We start from the raw sequence: 25,123 nt of genomic DNA, 5'->3' as shown, positions 1-25,123 counted from the left end.
ACTGGCTGAGCTGCCTGGGCATTTTGGCATCTTAGAAGGCCAACCTAGCGGGTGCTGAACTAGGATATCTACCTGTGTCAACACAGGTTATGGAAGATCCCAGCCCCCGCTGCTTTCCTGTCCAGCTCACCAGGACTTCCCCTCTGTTCTGCATGCACTGAAATTTCCTAATTTCTTTGCTCCAATTTCGATCCCTATCCTTTTCTCTATATGTGCTCCCAACCGGCTCTCTATCCGTCTCTCTGTCATAGACTGCATCCATTTTTCTAGGGGGCTTCCGCTGAATTCATTCACTCCTGGTGAAAAAATTAACAGGTCACTGGTTAATCGGCTCACATGTTCGGTCAGAGCATCTGTGTGATGATGCAACTGCTGTCTGTGGTTCTGTCAGACTGGTTCTGTCAGTCTGTCCACAGGCGGAGCTTGTGGGTACTGTTTTGGATGTATTATGGACTGGACAAGTTGTCTTCGTGGGGAGGGTGACCCACCTAACTATGCTTATTAAATTCCCACATACTTTGAAATGATATCAAAATTTCTTTCCTCCTGAAACTGAAAATATGAGTGAGCCAGAGAGGGAAGGCAATTTTATTTCGTTTCAGTTTGGAGTCTCCTTGTCTTGGCTATGTCTGGAAAAAAAATTCCAGGCTGAGATTCCAGCTGAGACAGACTTTCCTCTCCATTTGGAAAGACCCCACTTCAGGGATCAGCCAGGACAGATTTCTGGGGTCCGCAGGGAGCTGAGGGGTGTTTGAAATCCAGCCTCCCTTTTCCTAAAAAAAAAAAATAAATTCTGGCACCCAAATCAAGGAAGGAAATTAAAGGAGGCAAAAGGGAAAAGAAAACAAGCTGGGGGAGGCCTCTCTTGGCTCCCATCTGGCTCGGTACAGGTCCCCTGGCAGAGCCTCCAAGCTCAACTCAGGGGCCAGACTAAGACTAAGAGAAAACACATCACCCTGCTCTTCTTTTTAAATCTCCCCCTCTTTTCTTCCCCCCAAAGACCCCCACTCTTCCCTAGGGCAGGAACCCAGACACAGTGCCAGAATCCCCCACCTCTTCTTGGTTGAATTCTGGGTGGGGGGGCTTTAAATCGACCTTGGACCCCCGTCCCTCTACTCCCCTCCCTGCCTCCCACTAGCACTGCCTTGATCTGGGGAAGGAGCTTAGCAAACACATCACTGCTCAGAGCAGCCAGACTGCTCCCCCCACCCACTATACCTCCAGACTCTCTTTAAATGAACACGTTCAGCTCCCCAACCCTACTCAAAAAAGTCTAAAAAATGTAGCCTCCCTGATGCTATGGACCAGCCCTGCAGTGCTAACGGCTCTATGGGGATCCCACACTCGTTCTGGGAAGGAGCCTGTTTTGTAGGTGTGGGGCCTGGGGTAAAGGGCTTTTAAGTTAAACAGAAAGGAGTGTAAATCCTAGACAAGAGCAATTCTGTGCTTGCACAGCAGAGACCTCATGATAGGCGGCAAACATGAATCTTGGATGATAAACACTGAATTTCAGAGGCCCCAGCAGTAGGAGGACCAGCAGATGCCAGGTTAGCTGAAGCAAAATTCAGCTTACATTTCTATTCTGCAACGAGATGGCTTCCCGTGTCCTTTGCAGACATTGCAAAACAAGTGACTAATATACATAAATGTGCATGTGTGCATGTGTACACAAAACACCAGATTTTCTAGGAAAGAAACTCTGTCAAATCAGCAGTTGGAGAAACAAGACTCAATCTCTTAGTACCGCTGTCCGACTTTAGCTCTTTAAGCTAAAGTCACACTTTAATTTCACCCCAAGACCTTCTAAGGATAAATATGAGTTTGGTGTAAGTCTCTGGAGAGGACCACAAACAGCCTGTTACTCTGAATGGATTATGTGAGATTCAGTTTACGAGGGCAAATTGCATTTCACACATGAGTCACCTTGAATAACCCAATAATTAATTAAAACCATGTTCTGCAGGGGATAATTTATTACATTCACCAGCTTTTTATGAGCTAAGTGTAGTTTGGAAATGAAAAATGTGAGGGCTCTTCAATGATGTTTGCACTGCATTCTGCACTGGCTCATGGAGATTCCCTCTCACCAGATCCCAGAGAGCAAAGTCAGGGGGGGTGGGGGACTTCAGCTTGGAAGGCTAGAGCCCATTTATTGCAGCTGAGTTGGACCCTCTTCAGCTCCTGTAACCAGGGCCCGGCCAGTGTTTCCTGGACTTCCTCTTGGAGATGAGTTGGGGCTTTGGGGTGGCTGAGGCACCAAAGCTGGGAGCCCTGGAAAGAGGGAAGTGGTGTGGGCAGTGGGGAAAGGGTTCAGGGATGAAACAAAATCCTAGCTCCAGGCTCCTTGGCAGTTCCTGGGAGAGAAAAGTCAGCATCATGGTACACTTCTCCATGCCAGGAGGTCACAGCTTCTCCGGTTGGGCACCACCAAGCCCAGATCTCTTCTTAGTTTGGAGGTGGGGGGGGCATTGCTGTATGTGTATGGAGGTGCTTCTCCATAGACGTGGGACCAGAACAAGCTTGTAGGCTGGTTCCTCTTCCCCCAGTAGAAATCCTCACATTCTCCTCGGACACACCAACTATGAGAGAAACAACCTATTGGTTATATGTATGTTGTAATCTTTATACAGAATCTCCACTTCCCTCATCTTTATTGTCTCCAAGAAGCCCTGTGTGGAAGGCTGGGCAGAGACAATCACTCCCACTTTACAGATGAGGAGACTGAGGGTTGGAGAGAGATGGCCAGCCCAAGGACACACAGCTGGCAACATGTGCCAGAGCAGGGAGAGACGTTCAAGCTCCCCATGTCAATAATGCCCTAGGGGCAGGAAAGAATAACATATGGCAAAGCTAGTCTGGCCACTGCACCTTGGAAACAGACCATGCTTTTTGGTTCCCTTGGGAAGCATGGAGGCCTCTGGGGGCACCCCCAAGGAAGGGACTGGACAGTCCTGCCACAGTGGCAGTAATCTTGCCTCTAGATCTGAAGCTGTGTATCAGTCTCCGACACTCCTCAAAACCTGGATAATCCAAAGACTCATCAGAGGATTCCATTCTTGGCTGCCTGGGAATGGGAGAGGGAGGGAGGTCCCCCATTCCAAGGGCAATAAGGGAACCAAAGGGGGGCAGAATATGGCCTGTGGGGAGAGGGGCATTGCCTGGCCCAGCTCCATTTTCTTTGGGAGGCGGTACAGGAAACTGTGCAGCTCTCCTGTCCACAGCCAGTTGCCCTAGACAGTGGAGCAGAAACCTGTAAGAATAAGTTGTTTGGTCTAACATAGAACCGTAATCTTTTTTGAAGATGACCAACACCTTTGGGAATATGGTTGACCCAGGTTTTTTTTTTTAATCTATTTATTTTAATTAATTTATTTTTGCCTGCATTGCATCTTCGTTGCTGAGCTCTGGCTTTCTCTAGTTGCGGCGAGCAGGGGCTACTCTTCATTGCGGTGCGCGGGCTTCTCATTGTGGTGGCTTCTCCTGTTTCAGAGCACGGGCTCTAGGCACTTGGGCTTCAGTAGTTGTAGTACTCAGGCTCAGTAGTTGTGGCTCGCGGGCTCTAGAGCACAAGCTCAGCAGTTGTGGCGCACAGGCTTAGTTGCTCTGCGGCATGTGGGATCTTCCCGGACCAGGACTTGAACCCGTGTCCCCTGCATTGGCAGGCGGATTCTTAACCACTGCACGACCAGGGAAGTCCCTGACCTAGGTTTTCAAATAAACAAATGGTATGAAAAAAAGGAGACAAGGAGACAAGTAGACTGCCATAAAAATGCTGAGACATATCAACCGAATGTAATGTGTGACTTTATTTAGATTATGATTTGAGTAAACTAATTGTAAAAAGACAGATTTTGAGACAACTGAGGAAACTGAAACATGGATAGTATTAAGAGGTTATTGTTAATTTTGTTATGTGTGATAATCACATGAAGGTTCTATTAAAAAAAGAAAGAAAATAAAAAGAAAGAAAGAAGTCCTTGTCTGTTAAGGATTCAAACCAAAGAATTTCTGGATAAAACGATGTCTGGGACATGCTTTAAAATACTCCAGAAAAAAACTGAAATAAGATTCATTTTGAGTTGTTAATTGTTGACACTGAATGACGAATTTAAGGGGTTATTATACTCTTCTGTATGTGTGAAATTTATTTTTTATTTTTACTGTTTACTCTTCTGTATATGTGAAATTTGCCACTAGAAAACAAATCAATAAGGCTGTCAATCCACATCCCAGAAAAACCACACATGCACACACACAAACACACACACCAACTTTCACCCTCAATATCAAGGGGTGAGCCTTTGAGAACCCTCATGGAATCAAGTTCAGCATCTTCAGGCTCACCAAACACCCATTTTTCCCCAGGGAGCGAGCAGGATTGGAAAGTGTTTTAGCACCAGACCGATCCCATCGTTTTTCTCTGCAGTGCTATGGGTGTGGGCAATGGGGCCAACAAACACTGAGGAGTTTGAGTCTCAGGCGATTCAGCTATAGGTGAATATTCCAGGCATAGCTCCCTCCTTGGTCTTATGGACTAGGCTCCGAAGTGAGACAGGGTGGTAGGAGAGGGGTAGGCATAAGCGGGCTGAGCTCAGTCCCTAACTTTGTAGTTTTAGAAGTCACGGGGAATACATAGAAAAATGACTGCGTGTTCCTGAAATTTGTATAATATTGTACATCAACTATGCCTCAATTTAAAAAAATGCGTGTGTGTTAAAGGATTCCTTTATTTTGGAGTCAGTATTTTATTTGTCCCCAATCCCTTTATTTCCTCCTTTTTCCTTTTATAACTTCCCAAATACCTCAAGTCTGTGTGTATCAGTTTGTACTTTTAAATGGGATTTATTTCCATTTTAAAAATTGGAAACGACTTGGTGTTTGAATAGGGAAGAGAAAGTGAAATGGTCAAAGCCTGGATTTGGTGCCCAAAAGACCCATGTTGGAGTCCAGACTTCATTATTTATTAGCCTCTTGAAGTTGGACAAATTAATCTCCTAAACCTCAGTTTTCTTATCTACAAAAACGAGAATAACAATTGCCCTCCACCCAGTTCTATTGCTGTGGGGATTAAATGAAAAGTACATACAGAGCGCTTACACTCCCTGGCACACCCGCCCATGAGTGACGACGATGATGAGGATTCTAAAGGAGACTCCCCAAGAAGCAACGTTGCCCCCAGGAGGGACAACGCGCAGGGAGGTAGGGGCGCGAGGTCCTGGCCAAAGCGGCGTCCAGGGAGGCTGCGTCGCAAACCCGGGTCGGGCAGGCGGCCGCGCGTGTCTCCCCGACGCTCTAAGCGGGTTTTGGTCCAGCGAGAGCTTCCATCTTGAGGTAGAACGTCTGCCTGAGGGTGAGGGATCCCTGGAGGGCAAGGTGCACCTAAGTCTCTGGGTGGAAGGGAGGTCTGGCTCGCATGCTCTCCAGCTGTACCTTTGAGGTTAGAGACCTCAGCCGCCAACGGGGCCGTTTTGCCAGGCGCGGGCGAGTAGACAAACCTCAGCTGGGTCCGCCGCGTTACTGAAAAATCTGCCGGACCAAGTGTTTACACACGGCACGGAAGGGAATTAAGGCTCTTGGACAAAAGCGGGAAAGTCCTTAGGCTGCCCCTCGTCTTGGTGGAGAGCTGTTGGCTTCCCTTGGGAGCCGCCTAGCCCGCCTAACACGCACGGGTCTCAGGCCACGAAGGGCCCCCGGGGGACGAGGTCCACGGTCCATCTGCACCTCCCCTGGTCCAAGGCTTGGCCTGCATCCCTGGGACAGGTGATTCCTGAGCTAGAAAAACCATGCAGGTGGGGCGGGCGAGCAGGGGATAAATGCGGCAGAAACCAAAGGTAGGCTAGTGGGGGGGATTCCAATCCAAGGACGGAGAGCACCCCCAATCCCCGTCTGCATCACCTCCATACACACAGGCAGCTGCACATCTGGGTTGGGCCTGTGCTGGATCCTGGGGGATATGGAGGGACTGGAGGGGATGGAAAGATATGGTCTGCTTCCCATGGCTCTTCCTCAGGCCCCCATCTGGGCCTCTGAGGCTGAGCCCTGTTGCTCTGGAAAGTTTCCAGACTGACCTCAGGAATAAGAAACTGGAGCCCTGGTCTTGCCTAGAGGAGCTGGAACAGCCAGACCAGCAGTCCCTCAACCTGGGACGGGTTGCCCTTGTGACCAAGCTTTGGCCCCGTAGGACCTGCTAGACAGGGAGCTGAGACTTGAAAACCACCCTGAACTTGCGAAGCTTCTACGTACCCAAAAGTCCCCTGTCTGCCTGGAGGAGGCACGAGAGGGGTACTCAGGGCATCACTGGACGTTCCAATATCACATCCAGCTGCCATAGCCGTCTAACTTCAGTGCTCATCCCTCCTCCTGCCCCCACTGTGGCAGCGCAGAGTTGCCTGGACCCACAGAACTGGCTATCAGTTTCCTGAGGTCAAGTCGTTCTGATTTAGGCAAGACAGCTTCTTTTCCTTCCTTCTTTTCCTTAGCATCTGCCACTACTTGAGCACATAGCTGGCTAGAACTGAATGATCTCTAAGGATCCTCCAGTTCCAAATGCCAACTGACTAGTTTGGGTAACTAGGGGATTTGAGGCTTCCTAAACTTCTAGATCCTTATTCTAAACTTCTAGATCCTTAACTCCTGATTTACCTTCTACACCTGGAGCTTCTAAGATTGGAATCTCCTCTCAAGCCCTACTGTGGCCATCTAAGCAATGTGAGGGGAGAGCAAAGATTTTCATGTCTCTGGGGAAAAATTTCTGGCATCTGGGGACAATAACAGCCACAATCCCTTCCAATCATGGATAAAGCTGTGGACTCTATGGAGGCCAAATATTTTTTAAAATAAATTTATTTATTTTTGGCTGCATTGGGTCTTTGTTGCTGCGCGGCTTTCTCTAGTTGCGTCAAGCAGGGGCTACTCTTTGATGTGCAGCTCGGGCTCTAGGTGCACGGGCTTCAGTACTTGTGGCTCGTGGGCTCTAGAGCGCAGGCTCAGTAATTGTGGCCCATGGGCTTAGTTGCTGCGGCATGTGGGATCTTCCCAGACCAGGGCTCGAACCTGTGTCCCCTGCATTGGCAGGCGGATTCTTAACCACTGCGCCACCAGGGAAGCCCAAGGCCAAATATTTTTTAAAAAAATTTTTTAGTGGGTGATTTTCCCATTTAAAGTAAAAGACACTTCGTCTACCCTCTCAGAACTCCTAGAAAACCTCTGAAGGGGGCTAGAGGGGAAGAAGCACTAGTTTAAGCCCAAGTGACCTAGAGCTGAGCAGATTATGAGCCCGGAGCTCTGCACCAATCCCAACTCTCACTTTGGTGGAGTTCCTTATGTGTGGCCCAATCTCACCTCTGGACGTTTAGGGTAACAGTGTAGACGGTTGGACAGATTCCTCCAGCCCCATAGGTGTCAGGTTCTGGGATAAGTGGCCAGTCCAGAACCTTGGGGGTATGAATGAGATGGGCTTTCCTCCAGGTCAGAGTCCTCAGATGGTAACAAGGAGCTACTCAATGTTCATCTCAGGCTGAGGCTGGGATTCAGAAAGGCAGAGGGCATATGTGTGTGTATGTGTGTGTGTGTGCGTACAGCCAGACACTCTTGGAGGCAGAAGGGTTATTTTCAAGGCTTTCTTGAATTCTCAGAAGGTAGTGTTTTGTGGCATCTTTCCCTCCCATCTTGGTTATGCTCCTTCAAAGACAGGAACTCATGAGCACCATGGACAGGACATGTCTTAGAAGGCATGGATTACGGGCCGTTTTCCTCTGCTCCATTGTGTGTGCGTGTGTGCGAAATGCTTGCCTTTCTCTTCTCCCAACTTTGTTTCTTGAAACAGATAACTCAGTGAGGGGAACAGGGAAAAGCTTTTGCTATGGTGGTGGTGGAGGGAAGAGGGCCACAGGATGGTCTAGTCCTGGGCCATTGGAAGGGTCTCAGATCTCTCAGCAAGGGGAATGAGGGAATCAGAGCAAGAAATCAAATCTCTCAAACTGTACTTTCCCCTAAACCTCAAAACTACAGCTCCAGTTCAGGCCAAATAAGCAGGTTTGGGACTGGAGGGGCCAGGGCCTCGTTGCTGACATTCCTCTTGATTTCAGGAGTGAAAACTTAGCAGAGTCTACACGTGAGTAGCCAGAATTTATCCTGATAATTATCACCTACATCCACATTCCCTGAGGGAAAAAACAAGGTGGAGAAGGGGGTGGGGGGGCGGGTTGTGACTCAGATCGCTTTCTTGAATTTGCAGGTACGTTTGTTGATATATTCCCCCATTCCTGAGCCCCATGCAGGATCCCAGGGGCTGGAACAAAGGAAGCTGAGTCTCCCAGGACCCTGGAAGCTGCTGCAAACCCCAAAGACGTTGGCCGTGGGCTCTCACTTGAGGATCCCACCTTTATGAGTGGGATTTGAGGATCCGCTCCCGAGTGTGTGTAGCGGGTGAGAAGGCTGGAGGGCTCGGGGACCTACAGGGTGAGGGTGGAGGAGGTGATCTCCTGCACCAGTTTTGTCCCATTTAATGGGCTACTGCGGAGTTTACACCCTAGGGCTGATCGTCCCATAACGGTTGCCTCTCAGAGGCCAGGTCGAGGGGCTGGGTTCCCTCAAGGACCTAAAACCTGCGCCCCGCCCTCTAGACCTGCGCGGAATAATCAGCGGCGAGCCTAGAGGCCTCTTGCTGGCTCTCGCCACGGTTTTCCTCCACACTGAGGCCTTCAACCTCCAGGAGCGCTCCCTTCCCTCCTCCCGCCTGCCCTGCGCCACTCTTGTGCCCAAAGTGAACACTGATGCGGACTTAAAGAGCAGCTGGTCCAACGCTTCCCTTCTTACACACGGCAGATAGGAAAACGGAGGCACAGAGAGGGGAGATGACTTTTGCCCACCACTCCGAGCTAGATCAAAACCTTGCCTGAACCTTGCGCCCCTCAGGGCGGCCCTCTAGGCCCAACATTCCTAACGGCTGGGGCCGGATGCGCCTGGGCTTCTCTGGATTGGGGCTGCGGGCGCGTGATCGAGGTCGCCCTCCCAGTAAAGCGCACAGTCCGAAGGGGGGCTGGGGTCTCTGGGCCAGCGGGCCTTCCAACCCGGCATGCGCACACGTGGCAGGCCAGGAGCAGCCGGCTGTTCAGCGCCTAGCAGCTTTACTCCCATCCCTTCGCACTCCCCGCCTCCCTCCCTCGGTGTTGGACCCCCCGCTCACGTTCCCCGGCTCACCGCTTCTCCGGTTTCTCGGCGCCATCAGGACGGTGGCGGCGGCCATGTGGCTGGCACTAGCTTCTCCCCTTAGCAGACCCTCTTCGATCGCCCCTCAGATCCACTTGCTGGGTGGCGGAGGCCACGATCGGCTCTAATTTATGGACTAATAGCTGGATCCCTCAGCCTCCGCCTCCGAAGCACTTAGGTTCGTCCTGAGAGGGTCCTAAGCCCAAGGATGTCGCAGGGCTGCCCGGGCAAGAGGGACGCGGAGGTGAGAGTGGCCTCCTCCTGACCAGTCAGGCCTCCACTCTCTGGTTCTTGTAGCTCCCAGACTCCGCTGTCATTTTGTCCAAAAGGTTTTCCTCTGAGGCCCGTCCAGGTCCCGCCTGACTTCTTTTCAGGGAGAAGGGCCCGGGTCGCCTGTCATCCCCAGTCGGGCCTGGCCGTTCTCGCCGCTGGCGGGCTCGGGCTGGTGACGCCGCTCCAGGAGCGCCCGGCGAGGCCGCCCCGCCAAGGGCAGGCTCCGGCCGCGGGGAGCTGTGGGCAGGCCCCGTGCAGAGAAGAACAATGGAAAATTGAGAGGGCCGGGAAAGGGGGTAGAGAAAAGTAAGAAGGGAAATAAGAGAGAAAAAACAGGAAAAAAAATAAAGAACTAGACGAGAGGAAAAGACAGAAAAGGAGGAGGGAAGGAAAAAGGAGAAAACGAAAGAAAGAAAAGTGAGAGGAGGAAGAAGCAAATAAAAGGAAAACAGTGTAAGTGACAGAGAGGGAGAAAGGAACCAAGGGGAAAATAAAGGTAAACGGGGGTGGAGGGGGGGTGGGGAGAAAATAAGCAGTAAAGACGAGAAGAAAGAAAGAAAACAAGACGGCCCCAAAGGCAAGATAATCAAAATTAAAGGAAAGAAAGGCAGAAAGAAAAATATAAAAAGAAAAGAAAGATTCCAAAAGACAAAAGACAGATGAGAGAACATACAGCCAGAAAGAAAAGGAACGGAAGAAAAGCCCAAAGAAAGGAGAGCACCGCATCAGGCCATTTTCCTGAAACCGAGAGAAGTAAGCGACCTCCTCAAGCAGTTCGGCCAGGCCCGCGCACTCTGGCAGGCCAGCGGAGCCCCAACCTTTCCAGAAAAAGAAGCGTTGCCGCTGCAAATAAATTCTCATTTTTCATCACGACCTCCCTGAAGGCCGCGGTCGTCGCGACCACGTACGTTCTTCCAGGTGGGAGGACGACGGCACCGGGCGCTCGCTTTGCTTTACAAAAAATAAACCATAATTTAACAAATGCCCCAAGCGGGGCTGGTGGGCTTCTCTCGCCCCCTCCCCCTCGTCGGCGGTCCCGAGCCCGGGAGGGGCGGGAGCTGACAAGGAGGTGCCAAGTCCCCGTGGCCGGAACCCCCGGGGGCGAGGCGGCCGCGCTCAAAGGCCTGGCTGTAAAGGTCACAGGCGGTCTGTGGGGCCGCGCTGAATGGGCTCCCGGAGGTAAACAGACTCTTAACTTTCAACTTGGCCTTGACCTTCCTGGAGGTGTCTGGCCGGTATGTAAAGGAGCAGCTGAGGCTTTCAACGCGTTTGGCTGGGTCAGTAAAGGGGGTTGGGATTCGGGGGAGGCTCAGGGGTCCTGAGGGTCTGCCTGGAGGCTCCCAGCAGGACACAAAGGAGTCTGTGGGGCTGGGGGAAGGGCTGGCGCAGCCCAGGCCGACGGGGAGGTCAGGACGCCTGGGTCGTCCTAAACTTCAGCCCTGAACTCTTGTAGAGCCCAGGGAGGATACGGAGGCACTGAGCCTCAGGTTCTCTATGTGGGAACCGCAGGCTTTGCTCGAGGCTGAAAGAGGCAAGTGAGAAGTGACCAATACTCTTTAGAGAAAGTGCCCTTTTCTTTTCAAATAAAAACAGGTGCCTTGTAGTTCATTAGAAACAGATACACATACAGAAACAGAAATAGAGCTCATTTATTCAGTTTAGAAAATGTTTTCATGTGCAAAATCTCATTTAATCTTCACAGCTTTCCCGTGATGTAGAAATTATTATGCCTTTGAGGAGACGGATAATTTTTACAGATGAGGAGGCAATCTTACCTTATCTGACTCCAGTTGAGGTCTATGATAGATCACAGATTGTTGCAAATACATAAACATGTACAGAAAATGGGAGCACATGCTCATATGTTAATAATATGATATCCAGAACTGTTCCCTGGTATCTACTAGATGCTAAATAAATTGGGGAGGAGGGCTTCCCCGGTGGCACAGTGGTTAAGAATCCGCCTGCCAATGCAGGGGTCACAGGTTCAAACCTTGGTCTGGGAAGATCCCACATGCCGAAGAACAACTAAGCCTGAGCGCCACAACTACTGAGCCTGCGCTCTAGAGCCCGCGCCACAACTACTGAGCCCACGTGCCTAGAGCCGGTGCTCCCCAACAAGAGAAGCCACCGCGATAAGACTGCGCACCGCAATGAAGAGTAGCCCCCCGCTCACTGCAACTAGAGGAAAGCCCGTACGCAGCAACGAAGACCCAACGCGGCCAAAAATAAATAAATATATTTATTTTAAAAAGTGCCTCAAAGATATTTAAAAAATAAATAAATTGTAGAGTAAAACAAAAACAACACCCCCATAGTATTTACTTGTATTGAAATGTATCTGTTTACATAGGGGTCTCCAGCACAGCTGGTGAGCTTCTCCAGGGCAAGGCTTGAGTTGGTCACCTCTGCATTCCACAATGATGCAGAGTTACATGCATTTAGCTGCTTATTTCCATGGACGCAGATAAGAACACTAATATCCAAAAAGCACAGTTGCAGGCAGTGTTGCTATGAATCTTTAAATTTTTGTATTCAATTCTTTTTCCTTCTAAAAAATAGATAGGCTAATGTCAAGCGAAGAAATAGCCAGTGTACGTCTTGAATTTTTTCACAGTGAACACACCCGTGTAAGTGTCATATAGATTGAGACTGAGAACATTTCCAGCCCCCAAAAAGGCTTCCTTACATCACCTCCCTGTCAGGAGCTCCCCTCCCCAGGGTGATCTCTTCTGACCTCTATCACCATAGATGGATTTTGGCTATCCTTGAACTGCATAGAAATAGAATCATACAAAAGTTACTCTTTTCTGTCTGGCTTCTTTCACCCACCTATCTGTGCGATTTATGTTGTGTGTAGCAGTCTTGTTTTTTAAATTGATGTTTAGTGCTCCATTCTTTAATTATAGTACAATTTATTTGCCCGTTCTACTATCGATGGACGTTGGGTTGTTTCTATTTTTGAGCTATAATAAATAAAGCTGTTTTGGACACTTCAGTACATGCCTATTGATGGACATAAACATTCATTTCTGTTGGGTATATTCCCAGAAATGGAATTGATTGGTCTATTTTTAAAATTTAGGGATCTATTCATGCCCGTGCTGTCATCTACCAAGCAAAAACTAGTAAAAAAAAATTCTTAGTCTTTAGGTAAAAATCCTGGTATTTCTGCCTTTCATAATCAGACAAACAAGAGGTTGTAATAAGAAACTGGAAAGCATCAAAGAGATATCGCCTCCTTTTTCCCTCATGTTGTTTTCAAATACGACAAAATCCATTGAGGATTTCATGCTTGGTGTCCTCATTTATTAGCAGTGTTCATTGAGGGTGATCTATCATCTTCACTACAGCCTTACAACTTGGGGCAACTCCAGTTTGCATGGGCCCTTTCCCAAAAAACTGGCTCAAGTTCAGACTCAGGTTGAACTCAGGTGAGGGGGCACGGCTGAGCCCACCTAGAGGGCAGGGTGGTCTGTTCTATATAATTGCCTTGATCCTGGTGTAGAATGCAAAAGTTCCTGTCTTCTCCAGAAAACCTGTGAGTTCTAGAAAAAGTGAACCCAGAAGGATTTGATTTGGGAGGAGTAGTGGTGGAAACAGAAAACCTCTGAAGACAGATCTGTGAAACAAATCGGTTTGGGTCTTCTGCCTTGCACTGCACAATAGGCCCCAACAGAGAGGCCTCAGGCAAGTCCTCCAGTGGTTGGGGCTCCCTCTCCCATCTCCTTTTCCTTCTAAGAAAATGTAAAGCCTGGAGGAAGCATATAGGGGAAATGGAAATCCAGACCCCCTTTTACAGACAGGTCCAGAAGCTCCATTTCCACTTTAGGTCTGAAAGTTTAGCGTCTTCAGTTCTCAAGTCTCCTTCTTTGGAGCACGTGTCCCACTCCCTCTCCCTCCCACCCCTCTCCGAATCCGGAGCTTTCTGGGCAGAAACTTGAGTCCCTGGGGAAGAGAAGTCCCAGGCACTTCCCCGGGCCCGGGAGCAGCTTATTACTGTGCATCCAGGATGGAAGGGGCACCTGGAGTGAACTGGGATGCTAGTACCTAGGACTCAAAGCAAGGGGCTTCCAGAAATACGCCTTAATCCCCATTTTCCAGCCTCCTCTGACTCAGGCACATTCCCGGGTTCCCCTTTCAGGCCCAGAGCGGCCTCCTGGCCCCACCCCCGACTCCCCTTCCCCCCACGAGATGGACACTTTATAGGGAGAGCTTTTTATTCTCTCGTTAAACCTGCCAAAGCACAGGAGACAGAGAGCCAGGGAGGGAGAGGAGGCGACCGAGGTGGGGCGGGCTCCGCGTCCCCTCTCCCGCCTTCCACTACTCCCCCCACACCCCCGACGTAGCTGGGTTGCTCCAAACTGGAAAGCAGCGAAAGGACACCTCCTCTCTTTTCTCTCCTTTTCAAATGCAATAAAAAACCGAGAGAGGGAGGGAGGGAGAGAAGGAGAAAGGGGGGGAGGGAGGAAGAGAGAGAGAGGGAGAGGGAGAGAGAGAGGGAGGGAGGGAGGGAGAGGAAGAGAGGGAGGGAGGGAGAGGAAGAGAGAGAGGGAGGGAGGGAGGGAGGGAGAGAGAGGGAGGGAGGGAGGGAGGGAGAGAGAGAGAGGGAGGGAGGGAGGGAGACAGAGGGAGGGAGAGAGAGAGAGAGAGAGAGAGAGAGAGAAAGAGAAAGCGGGGGTAAAGTATTTTCGCAATTTCTGCCATGAAGATTTTATTAGCTTCTCTCCGCCAGGCCGCAGCCAATCAGCGCGCGTGCCCGGGCACCTGCGTCTCCTGCGTCAAGACGGCCGGGCTGAGCGAATGCAGGCGCCGAGCGAGCTGGGAGCGATTTAAAACGCTTTGGATTCCCGGGGCCTGGGTGGGGAGAGCGAGCTGGGTGCCCCCTGTATCCCCCACCCCCAGCACCCCATGAGCCGACCCTCGGCCCCATGGAGCCCGGCAATTATGCCACCTTGGACGGGGCCAAGGAAATCGAAGGCTTGCTGGGAGCCGGAGGGAGTCGGAATCTGGTCGCCCACTCCCCACTGACCAGCCACCCAGCGGCGGCGCCTACGCTTATGCCCGCTGTCAACTACGCCCCCCTGGATCTGCCAGGCTCTGCGGAACCACCAAAGCAGTGCCACCCATGCCCCGGGGTGCCCCAGGGGGCGTCCCCAGCTCCGGTGCCCTACGGCTACTTTGGAGGCGGGTACTACTCCTGCCGAGTGTCCCGGAGCTCGCTGAAACCCTGTGCCCAGGCGGCCACCCTGGCCGCCTACCCTGCGGAGACTCCCGCGGCCGGGGAGGACTACCCCAGCCGCCCCACCGAGTTTGCCTTCTACCCGGGGTACCCGGGACCCTACCAGCCTATGGCCAGTTACCTGGATGTGTCGGTGGTGCAGACCTTGGGCGCCCCTGGGGAGCCTCGCCATGACTCCCTGCTGCCTGTGGACAGTTACCAGCCCTGGGCCCTCACCGGTGGCTGGAACAGCCAGATGTGTTGCCAGGGAGAACAAAACCCACCGGGTCCCTTCTGGAAGGCGGCATTTGCAGGTAAACTGCCCACTACTCCGGATCCCCTTGGCGCTGAGTGCGGGGTTGCAGGCCCTCCTGGCGCTTGCCTGGGAGGAGGTGGAGGGAGACTTGGGGCTGGTGAGGAGGAGCTTGGTTCTCCTTGGTTGGCTATTAGGACTCTGAAGGAGGGTCCAGGCAGTTAGAGAGCCTGGGTAGAGGCCCCAGAGGGTCTGTGTGAGGGCCTGAGCTGTGGGCTATCTGAAGCCTGAGGACCACCAAGCCCCTGACCTCCCCAGGAGGCCATGGGACCAGCCTTTCGATATGTTGGTGTATTTGGCTCTCTTTGCTGTTGTTTGGGGCTCAGGGTATCCCTGCCCGGCAGGATCCCAGTTTAATTCTTCAAAAGGGCCAAATAACTCTCAATTCATTGAGTATGGGGTGCAGTGGGGTGAGTGGGAACAGAGAAATTGGATGTTCTGTAAAGAATACAACCCCTCACTTTCTCTCAGATGAGTTTTTCAGTTTCCAAAGGGAAGTTTAGATTTCCTGCAGCCATGGCTTAGGTGTGTGCATTAGTGCATGTATGTGTTGGGAGCGGGGGCAGGAACGTGTTCCCCCTGTACAGAACTTGCTTGTAGTATCTATAAGAATGGCCAAGAGTTGGAAAATGCATGTGAGGGTGGACATATGTAGACGGTGGGCAAAGGTCTGGCCGTGTGTGATGGGTGTGTTTGCAGACTTGCAGGTGTGAGGGCAGTGAAGAGTGAGGGTGGCCTGCAGAAACCGCTTTCCAAGGCTGGGCGGTGATCAGAGCTGGAAGCCGAGGTGTCCTCTTGTGCTTTGGGGGAACAGGAGTGCACGAATGCCTGTAGGGTTACCTGAGTGCTCCTGCAGGATGACTTAGCTTGTGGGGCCTGGGTCTGCGCCTGAGCTTGCGCCAGGCGGTGGTGTGAGCATGTCTTTCTCTCCCTCCCTCTCCTGCCGCGCAGACTCGAGCGCGCAGCACCCTCCAGACGGCTGCGCCTTCCGCCGCGGCCGCAAGAAACGCATTCCCTACAGCAAGGGGCAGCTGCGGGAGCTGGAGCGCGAGTATTCGGCTAACAAGTTCATCACAAAAGACAAGAGGCGCAAGATCTCGGCGGCCACCAGCCTCTCAGAGCGCCAGATCACCATCTGGTTTCAGAATCGCCGGGTCAAGGAGAAGAAAGTCCTCGCCAAGGTCAAAACCAGCGCTATTCCTTGAGGGAGCTCCCTGGCTGTGCCTGGGAGGGGGGGAGGAGGAAGTCGGAGTATCCTGGGGAGACCAGGAGCCTGCCACAGCCAGGCTGGGGCCCAGGACTCTGCTGAGAGGCCCCCAGAGGTGACACTCTTCCCAGACCAATGCTCCTGGGCTGTTCCTCAGGCACAGCTTGGGTACCCCATTGGTCCCAGAGAGCCAGCGAGGCCCAGAGTTACAGCCCAGTCCACCAGGTAACACCACCCAAAGGACCTTGTCCCAGTCATAATCATTCATCCTGGCAGTGGCAATAATCACCATAACCAGTAATAGTTGCCATGATAATTAGTATCATATTTTCTATCTAGAGCTCTGTAGAGCACTTTAGAAACTGCTTTCATGGATTGAGCTGATTACGAATAAACTTGGAAGGAGACCCGTGGCAGGAGAGCTTCCTCTGGAACCCCTTCCATTTCCAAAGCCCATCCCCATCCCAGTGAAGGCAGAGGAGACAAGAAATGGCAGATTCACCCCTGTGACTATGTTGCCCCTTTAGCATTTTTCTAAGATGACAGCTAGGCAGGATGGACAACACTGGAGGGTGCATCTCCCTCCCTCCGTGCCCATCCCCTAGGTTGTACCCACTGGTCTCAGAAGTCCGCATCCCCACCTCTTCAATTTTGTCCGTGTGTGAAAAACAAGCCAGCGAGCTGCCCTCCGGGGTCTGTTCTCCTTCCTTTCAGAGAAATGGGGTTTGAGAACGTGCCTGGATAATTCACCACTTCCTCTCCCAAACTTTCCAAACCCTCCCTTAATGTTCCTGGCGGTTCTGACTTAAGGAGGTCATGGTTCATTGGGCATTTGGGAGCCGCATGAAATAGATATTTGTGGCCTTGTAGACAGAGCCCCTCCCAGGCACAAACGGTTACAGAATGAGGGAATAGTAGCCTATCCATGGTAGGCACGTCCCAAACACACTGGTATAGCCCAGAAGGAGAAAAACAAAAAAACAGAAAGCAGAAAATGGCTCCTTCACTACCCGTTCCTCCTCTGCTTGCCTGCCGGTGACACCGCGGAGCTTGCAGGGCTCAGGCCTGGGAGTCGCGGAAGGCTCTTTTTCGAGTGAAAGAACCACGGGCGGCGGAAGCCCAAAGACCCAGTCTCAGAGTGGGGAATGGCAGGCAGCCGGGACAACAATGGGCACGGACTCATTTCCTTTTCACTTTGCGCTGGTTCAGTCCACATACCCTGAATTCTGGGTGGGTGGAGGGCAGGTTGGCGCCAACTCTCTTTTCCGCAGCCACGTAGACAGTATGGGAACAGTGCGGAGTTCCAAAAACCTGGGGCAGACCAGCTGTTAGCAGAGCCGGGGACCCTGATGTCCTGTACCTGGGCCCTGTGCCCGGTGGGACTCGCTACCTTGGCCGCGCAGCAAATCAGCGTGTTTGAGCTGGATCTTCCTGCAGCCCAGGCTGGAGGTTTCCGGCAGACACTCTCCCGGCGATCGAGCGCACAGGCGTGAAGTGGAGAGGACCCAACGCCGGACCCACGATCCGAGCCACCGAGCAGCGAGTAGGCGGGAGGCGAGCAGCCCAAGGGAGGCCCCCGGCCATGGTCTCGACGGCCGCTCCATCTCGGAGCAGGCTCCTCCTTCTCCAGGAAACCCTGCGTTGGCCGCCGCAGCCGAAGAATTCGAGTCGGGTGGGATCCCAGTCCTGGCTCTTCTTCCGGGAGAGAGTTGGGAAGGCTGTTCTAAATCTTTTTACCAAAGAGGATCCCGAGGCTGAGGGGAAAGGCCCCGACGGGCAGTCACCCTCCCTCCCTGGGTCTTCTTAGAATGCGTGTGCTTGGGGAAGGGGAGGGTGTCAATTTCGTGATTTAAACAATTCTTCCAAGCCCCGTGGTCCAGTTTAAGCTCCCTGGTATCGCGTCCCGCCCAGGGGAAGTGACTTTCTGCCTTCCACGTTCTCCTTCAAGTTTAGTCTCAAGCGAGGAGCTTTTAATATCACAGGTTCTCAAGCTTAGTGGGTGCGACCCCCTCCCTCGCCGCTTCAGAAAGAGCGAGACTTCAGATAGGCCCATGGGTAGAGAGAGCGCCCTGGTGCCGGCTCCCCACATGGGGAGGAGAAAGGCCGCAAGAAGGGTTGCCACTTGGACTTCCTGAGATGGCGTAGGTAGAGGCCTAAGGAGTCAGGGGCCTCGAGCCTCTGGACTCCCAGAGCGCTAACTCCTCCACTCCGCTATCAAGCCCTTAAAGTTTCGGAGCTCTTCTATTATTCTCTCTCAATAATTTTAGAACAAACAAAAGAATTGGATTTTAGAGATTTATTTCGCTACCAGTGTGTTTGACCTATTAAAAAGACAAGGGCGCCCCCTTCCGGTAGAAGCTCGCCATTTCAGGGAAACCCGCCGGTCTGCTCGGCTTTAACCCCTCGACCGAGCCTCTGGCTTCCAGATGCCTGGCGCGTCGGGCCTTCGGGGTTGGGGAGTTCGGGGCTGCGTGTGAGAGCGCCGGGACCCGGAGTCGCCTGGAATTGGGCCAGGGTATAGGCAAATGTATCGGTCCAGCGGCTGAGAGACTCAGGAGGAAGGCTAGGAGAGCAGCGAGCGATCTCGAATAGTGAAAAAACGGGGCGGCCAGGACTCCCGGGAGCGAGGCTGCGGCGCCATCAGCCCTCGGTCCAGGTCTTCGTTCCACTGGAGTATTATATTTATCTTCCTCGCCAGGCCAATTCGCGGCGAACCCCTTCCTCCCCTTTTATCCCCCCGACTCATTTACTTGTATGGAACCTGTGCAAAAAAAAAAATTTTTTTTTAATTTCGCTTTGTATTAAACCCTTTTATGGAAGCTCTTTCCAAACACCAATTTTACTCCCGAGGCAAATTATACCCCCTCCCACCGAGGCCGACCATTTAAAAATCTTTCAGTAATTTGTGTCAAAATTACAACAAAATATATCTACATGTATTTGCCTATAGCTATTTGCTTTTTAAATAGGGCCATTTTAAGCTACAGGAGAGAGGGTTTTGCTAAATTTAGACTGAAATGTGTTGACTATAACGTTCACAAATAGGTAAATTCAAACAACAGTCTCATGAACAAATAAACGCAGAGGCGCACGAATAGACTCCGGAAAATACACCGGGCGTCTTTTCACCAGCGAGGTGTAATTTTACTCGGAGCTGCCCTCCGCGCCCTCTCCCTTACTCGGAGCAGATCATCCCCGGTTGAGTCTCAGCAAACGTCGAAACAGGATCCGAGGGTCGCGTCTACGCTGCTCCAGGACCGAAATCACTTACTTCCAACTCCAAACCAGGTGGATTTTATTAGGCCGACTTAGGGGGTAGTGGTGGAGAAGTGCATAGACGTGACCTCCGGAAGCTCTTTTCGAATCTAGGTTCTCCAAGCAGCCCAGCGGAGAGCGAACCCGAGGCTCTGGCTCCGGGGTCCTTCACTCGTGCTGGCAAACGCTTCCCACCACCCTGGAAGTCGCGAGGCCGAAGCCGGCGACTCTGCACAGCCGTGCTCCCCTCCGCAGTCACCCCTAGCTAGCCACCCCTACTCTGAGTGGTTCGAGGACCAGAAGATGTCCTGCGGCAGGAAAAAGGCCCAGATCAAGACCCGCCAGTTCTACGAGAGGCGCGGCTCCCCTCCTCCAACACGGGGCCAACTGCCCTCCCCTCTTCCAGTCCCCCTCCTCCCCTTAATTAAAGTTTTATTCAAGGTCCTAAGTGCTGCACTTTAATTAGGTTTCCTTCGGGGGAAACCCTCTGTGCCCCCGCCCCCGTCCGGTCTAATAGAAACCCCAGAGCTTCAAACGTGAATTAAATAAATGAACCCGTTACCGTAAACTGGCAATAAAGCGCGGAGGCAACTGCTGCGGAGGGGTCGAAAGGAGAGGTTCCGTTGTTTTTGAAAGAAATTTATACCACATTCTCACCCACCTGAATAGTCCCTCTCCGGGACAGTGGGGAGAAAGCACTGGATCGGCCCTCGGCCTCTCACCCGAGTGGGACACCCCGCCCCTCCCCCCAGGCGCTGGCCTGGGCCCGGGGAGAGATTTTAAAACATCCAATGGGGAACTGATGCCAGCCTTTCTTCCTTTCTAGGCTACCAGTTACTTTTGTGTAGAAAGCGGGTGGGGGTGGTCGGAGCAGACGGAGAAGAGGGAGTTCCACCACTGGTCCCCCTCCTCTAAATTGCCTCTAAAATGATGGAGAACAGCAAGAGTTCAATCACCCTCGGAAAGTTAGGGAGGGAAAGGCAGTCTGCCGGCGCCCAGAGGTGAGGGTCGGGTCGGGGCCTTTGCCATTGAACTTGAAGTTTCAGGCCTTTGGTCTCCGCTGCCCCTACCCCCACTCTCCTCAACTCTTTATAGAAAGAGTGAGGAAGGTGAGGGAAGGGGTCCCATCTCTGGCCTCGGGAAGGAGGGAGGAGGCCAAGCGGCGTTGGAGGGGCCAGAGCGACCGGAAGACCGTCCAGAGACGCCGAGGTTGGCGGGGAGACGAGGCGGCCCCGGGTTGCAGTGGGGAGGGGTACTCCAGCCTTCTCTGGGCTCCCAGACCCGAGGTGGGGACCCTGGGGCTGTGCGCCATCTCCCTGAGCCTCGCCCAAGACTCGGCTGGGAGGGGGGCACCCGGTGCTGCGCTCCATTCCTTCCTCCTCTAGCCTAAGGTGCTCGAGCAGAGCCCTGAGCCACTCGGAGGCTGGAACCTTCAGGCCGGCGCCGCCCCAGCTCAGGGCCTCGGGGCCCAGCTGAATTCCAGCCCTGGCCTTTGCAGAGGGAGCAAGAGTGTGATGCCCCTATTTCTCAGATCAAGACCCGCTCATTTTGCTACCTCCAAGAGTGCGTTTCTCTCTAAAAAGATAAACTAGCTGATTCGTGGGCCAAGGGCGTTACCGCTCTCTCAGCCTGAGGACCCGCTCAGGGAGCCCTGGGGGGGGGGTCCTCCCAGGAATTTGGGGGACTCCGTGGTCACGGCGGGCAGGGAAGGGCGAGCGTCAGGCTCTTGCAGAGACCACTCGGCGGAGCGCCTCCTCGTTGGTTCCTGGAGAGACCGGCAGACACCTGGGCAGAAAGGGACAAAGAAAGCGCTTCGCAGCACGCGGGACCTGCGCGCCCTCGGCAGGGGAGAGTCTGGCGGGTGAGAGCAAGGCCCCCCCCGTACGATCTTATATTTGTCTCTGACTGGATGGAATCCTGGTACAGACAAAATTAATGTTATTGTTATGTTGGTGTTCTTATTTGAACTGCAATACTTTACAAAACATCTACTTTGAAAGCTGGGTGAAAATTAACCGTAATGATAATGGTAATGATGATTTATTAACACACTCTTAAGGGAAAGGCTCTGGCCCTTTAAAAAATAAATCAGCGCAGCTTAGTCTCAGACGGCTGCCTTCCTTCTGCCATTCCTATGCCCTCTTTGGAAGCTTGGTTAGTGCTGAGATCTGAGGAGCAACCGGAGGTGTTGCCCATGGCTGGCACATCTGCACAGGGACTCAGAACCTGCACAGAAGCAGCAGGGGGCCACATGCCCTTGTCCTCAGCCACTGACACTGCTAACTTGTTGTTCTTGGGGTGGGGGCAAGGTAATCTACAGACACACTCTGGACTCACCTAACCCTCCCCGCCCCAGCTGGTTCCTGCCCATGCCTTCTCAGAGCTACTGTCCCCACACTGACAGAACCCACTTTATAAAATGAGGACGCTGAGACTAAGTGTAAGTTACTTGATCAGTGTCGCAGACAGCAGTGGCTAAGCTGGACCCCCAAAGCAGGAGCTCCTGAGGACTAAGTTCTGTGGTCTACGCCAGCGCAAGAGAATAGGAAGGGGACTTCCCTAGGGGCGCAGTGTTTAAGAATCCACCTGCCAATGCAGGGGACACGGGTTTGAGCCCTGGTCCGGGAAGATCCCACAAGCCACGGAGCAACTAAGCCCCCGTGTGCCACAACTACTGAGCCTGTGCTCCAGAGCCCGCGAGCCACAGCTACTGAGCCCGTGTGCCTGGTGCCCGTGTTCTCAGCAAGAGAAGCCACTGCAGTGAGAAGCCCGCGCACTGCAAGGAAGACCCAACACAGCCAAAAATAAATAAATAAATAAATAAAATTTTAAAAAGAGAGAGAGAATAGGAAGCCAAGCCTCTCCTTCACTCCCAACATACCTCTCCTCACCTGTTTCCATCTGGAGCCATCCCTTGAGGTCACAGAGCTACACTCAGACTCCCTAGACCCAACCCTTCCTGGGTGCACCCGGCAGATTTGCATAAGTGCAACAACAGGGGAGTAAACACAAGTTCCATCACTCAGTTTTTGAGTGCCTACTGCACGCAAAACCTTCCACTGAGGTGGAAGGCTGGAGGAGTTACAGTGGAAATACTATCTCTCTTCCTACTGATCCCTGCCTCTCGTTCTGCCTCTCACTTGCTGCCAGGTCTTAGGTCTGCTGTTTCCTCAGATGTGACCTGAAACCGGGGGACTATATTCTGTGATCTCTGACATTGTAAGGTAGGCCAAATGCCTACACATGGGGAACTGAGACCGAGAAAGAGTCACCCCTCCCCCCACAGCATACGGAGAGACTTTCTGGAAAAGGCTGTGTTGGAGAAGGACGTCGAAAGATGCTTAAATACCAAACCCGGGTGGAAGATGTGAGCAAAACTCGGGAGAGGGGACAAAAGAGGCAGGTCTCTTAGGGAGAGAGGTCTGGACCTCCGCTCTGGTTGGGGCAGAGCTGGTAGGGAAGAGCGCAAGGGCGTTCTCACTGGGTCCTGAACGCTGGGCGAAGCCTGTGCTGTGATCAGACAGCCTCCTGCCCATTCAGGCTGTGACCGCCCCACTCCCACCCAGGCGCGCACGCACCGAATGTTGGTGCAGGCGCTGCTGGTGGCACACCGCAGGCCCCAGGAGGAGATAAGGAGACAGCTCTCGGAGAGAGGAATCGGTACCCCCCTGGACTCTCAGCTTCCCATCTTAGGTGTGTCCAGTCTGTCGCCCCCGTCTGAGACCTGAGCTCGGTCTTCGGCTGACGGTTGAAGTTCGCCGCCCTTCCCCCTCCAGGCAGGGTTTTGTCGTTGAACTTGAGCCAGGCCATAAACATTCCTTCACCCCTCGGGGAGCTGGACCGGGACGGGGAGGGGGTGGATGGAAAGGTGGCGGAAGAGGGCTGTGGAAGGATCCGGAACGCCAGAGACCGGGCATCTCCCACCCAAGCCTGCATTGCTTTATCAACGAGCTTCGGATCTTTGCATTCTGCGGAAAATTCGCCAGATCTGCATTTTTAAAATCCGATTGTTGAGGCCTTATTGCAAGTTAGACCAATAATTTAGTCAGGATCAACGTAATGTAACTTTCATTTTCACTCATTCGTAATTCATGTTTTCTTATCTTATTTTAGGTAGTAATATCCCCTATTTTTTTAATGAGCAGGAAAAGCAAATGCATAAAGACCAAACGAATAATAGCCACAGCAGAGGAATTATTAGAGAAGATTGGAGTAGGTCATCCCTAGGCCATCGCCTCTGCATTTTAAAAGCGCCCCTCTCTGGGCGGAACAATCCCAGCCTGCGGCCGACGAGCCCCGCGGAGCCCTCGTTCTCCCCAGGATCCGGAAGCTTAGAACTTGGTAAATGCCCCCCCCCGCCCCCATCCTTGGCCTGGGGAACCGCCCGCGGGACCCGGGAGCCTGGCGCGTGCTTCCCAGTGACCTGCCGCCGGCGGAGGCTGCTCAGAGCGGCCTGCTGAGACCTTGTTAGAGTTTTTCCTCCCTCCCTCCCTTCCTTCTTTCCTTCCTTCCTTCCTTCTTTCCTACCTTCCTTCCTTCCTCCAGGATCCCGGAGCAAGGGAGGATCAAAGACTCTATCCCGGGGTCTTTTCCTGGCTCAGTAAAACCCGGTGTAAGGGTAACTGGGCGCGCTGCGCGGGAGACGCGGGGCTCTTCTGTATCTCGTGGGAGGCAGCTCCGCGCGCAGGGCTTCCTTCCCCGCGAGGAGCCCAGGCGGCTCGGCGAGCGGCCGAGAAGGCACCAAACCCTGGCGAACTTACGACAAGCTCCCGGCCTCCTAAACGCCCGGAGGCAGGTCCTCACTAGCAAACCGGAAAAGGGGCTTGACGGAGCGGTCAGGATACTACTCTCCGCACTCAACCCGCCGCCTCGTCCCCATCTGGCTTTAACCTGCCCGAGGACTTGGACCGAAGAGGGTTTTTTGTCTCATTCTCCTCCCCAGCCTTCGATTCCCCAGGCCCTCGGGGCTCCGGAAAGAACTCAGTCAACCCCTCTCCCTTTGTCTGACCTTTGGGGAAAAGAGGCGTGGGCGCCTGGGTCAAGTTCACGCACCCGGCCAGCATCTTTTAGGGCAAGTGGGGCCACCTTTGTCATTTGGACCAGAAGGGTCCTAAGCAATCGGGATTGGGGGGAGGGGCGGGGAGGCAAAGCTTCCAGAAAGGCTTTTTGATTTTAGTCTGCTGTTCCGTTCTCACATCCCCGCCCGCGCCTCCACTCAGCTCTGTTGAGGAGAAATAACTCTATCTGAAAGGAAGCCGTTTATTTGGAAAAATAAATGCGAAGGCTTCGTGGAGTGAGCTTCTCAGAAATGGTCTTAAGTCTTTGGCACTTGGGTAGTTTTTCGTTAGTTCTGTCCCGGTGTTTATGAAAGTTAAGGATTTACAGTGTTTATTTGGTACAGCCGTTTCTGCGGAATCTGACTTAGAGTGAAAGAAGCCACATCTACACTGCTCCTCAAAAGCTTCAGACTAAACACATTTAAATAATTACCTGCAACATTCCAGCCCTTACAAAAAACAAAAACAAAACAAAAACGAAACAAAACAAAAAACCCTCAAAGTGCAAAAACAAACAAAAAAACCCTATTCAGATAGCAGAAAATAGAATATGGGGCTTTAAACACACACATACTCTGAAAACTTTT

General features: G+C 52.5%; 1 protein-coding gene across 1 annotated transcript; it reads left to right on the top strand.

Annotated features, from left to right (window-relative positions):
* Positions 1 to 14,414: 14,414 nt before the first annotated feature.
* On the top strand, positions 14,415 to 16,222 carry HOXB13 (homeobox B13). Its single transcript, XM_030840122.2, has 2 exons — positions 14,415 to 15,018; positions 15,969 to 16,222. The coding sequence occupies exons 1-2, from the start codon at positions 14,415 to 14,417 to the stop codon at positions 16,220 to 16,222; spliced, it is 858 nt and encodes a 285-aa protein (XP_030695982.1).
* The last annotated feature ends 8,901 nt before the right edge of the window (positions 16,223 to 25,123 follow it).

The sequence above is a fragment of the Globicephala melas genome, chromosome 20 (assembly GCF_963455315.2).
Source record: "Globicephala melas chromosome 20, mGloMel1.2, whole genome shotgun sequence".
NCBI classification, from domain to species: Eukaryota; Metazoa; Chordata; class Mammalia; order Artiodactyla; family Delphinidae; genus Globicephala; species Globicephala melas.
This window is presented reverse-complemented; position numbering and strand designations above follow the sequence as displayed.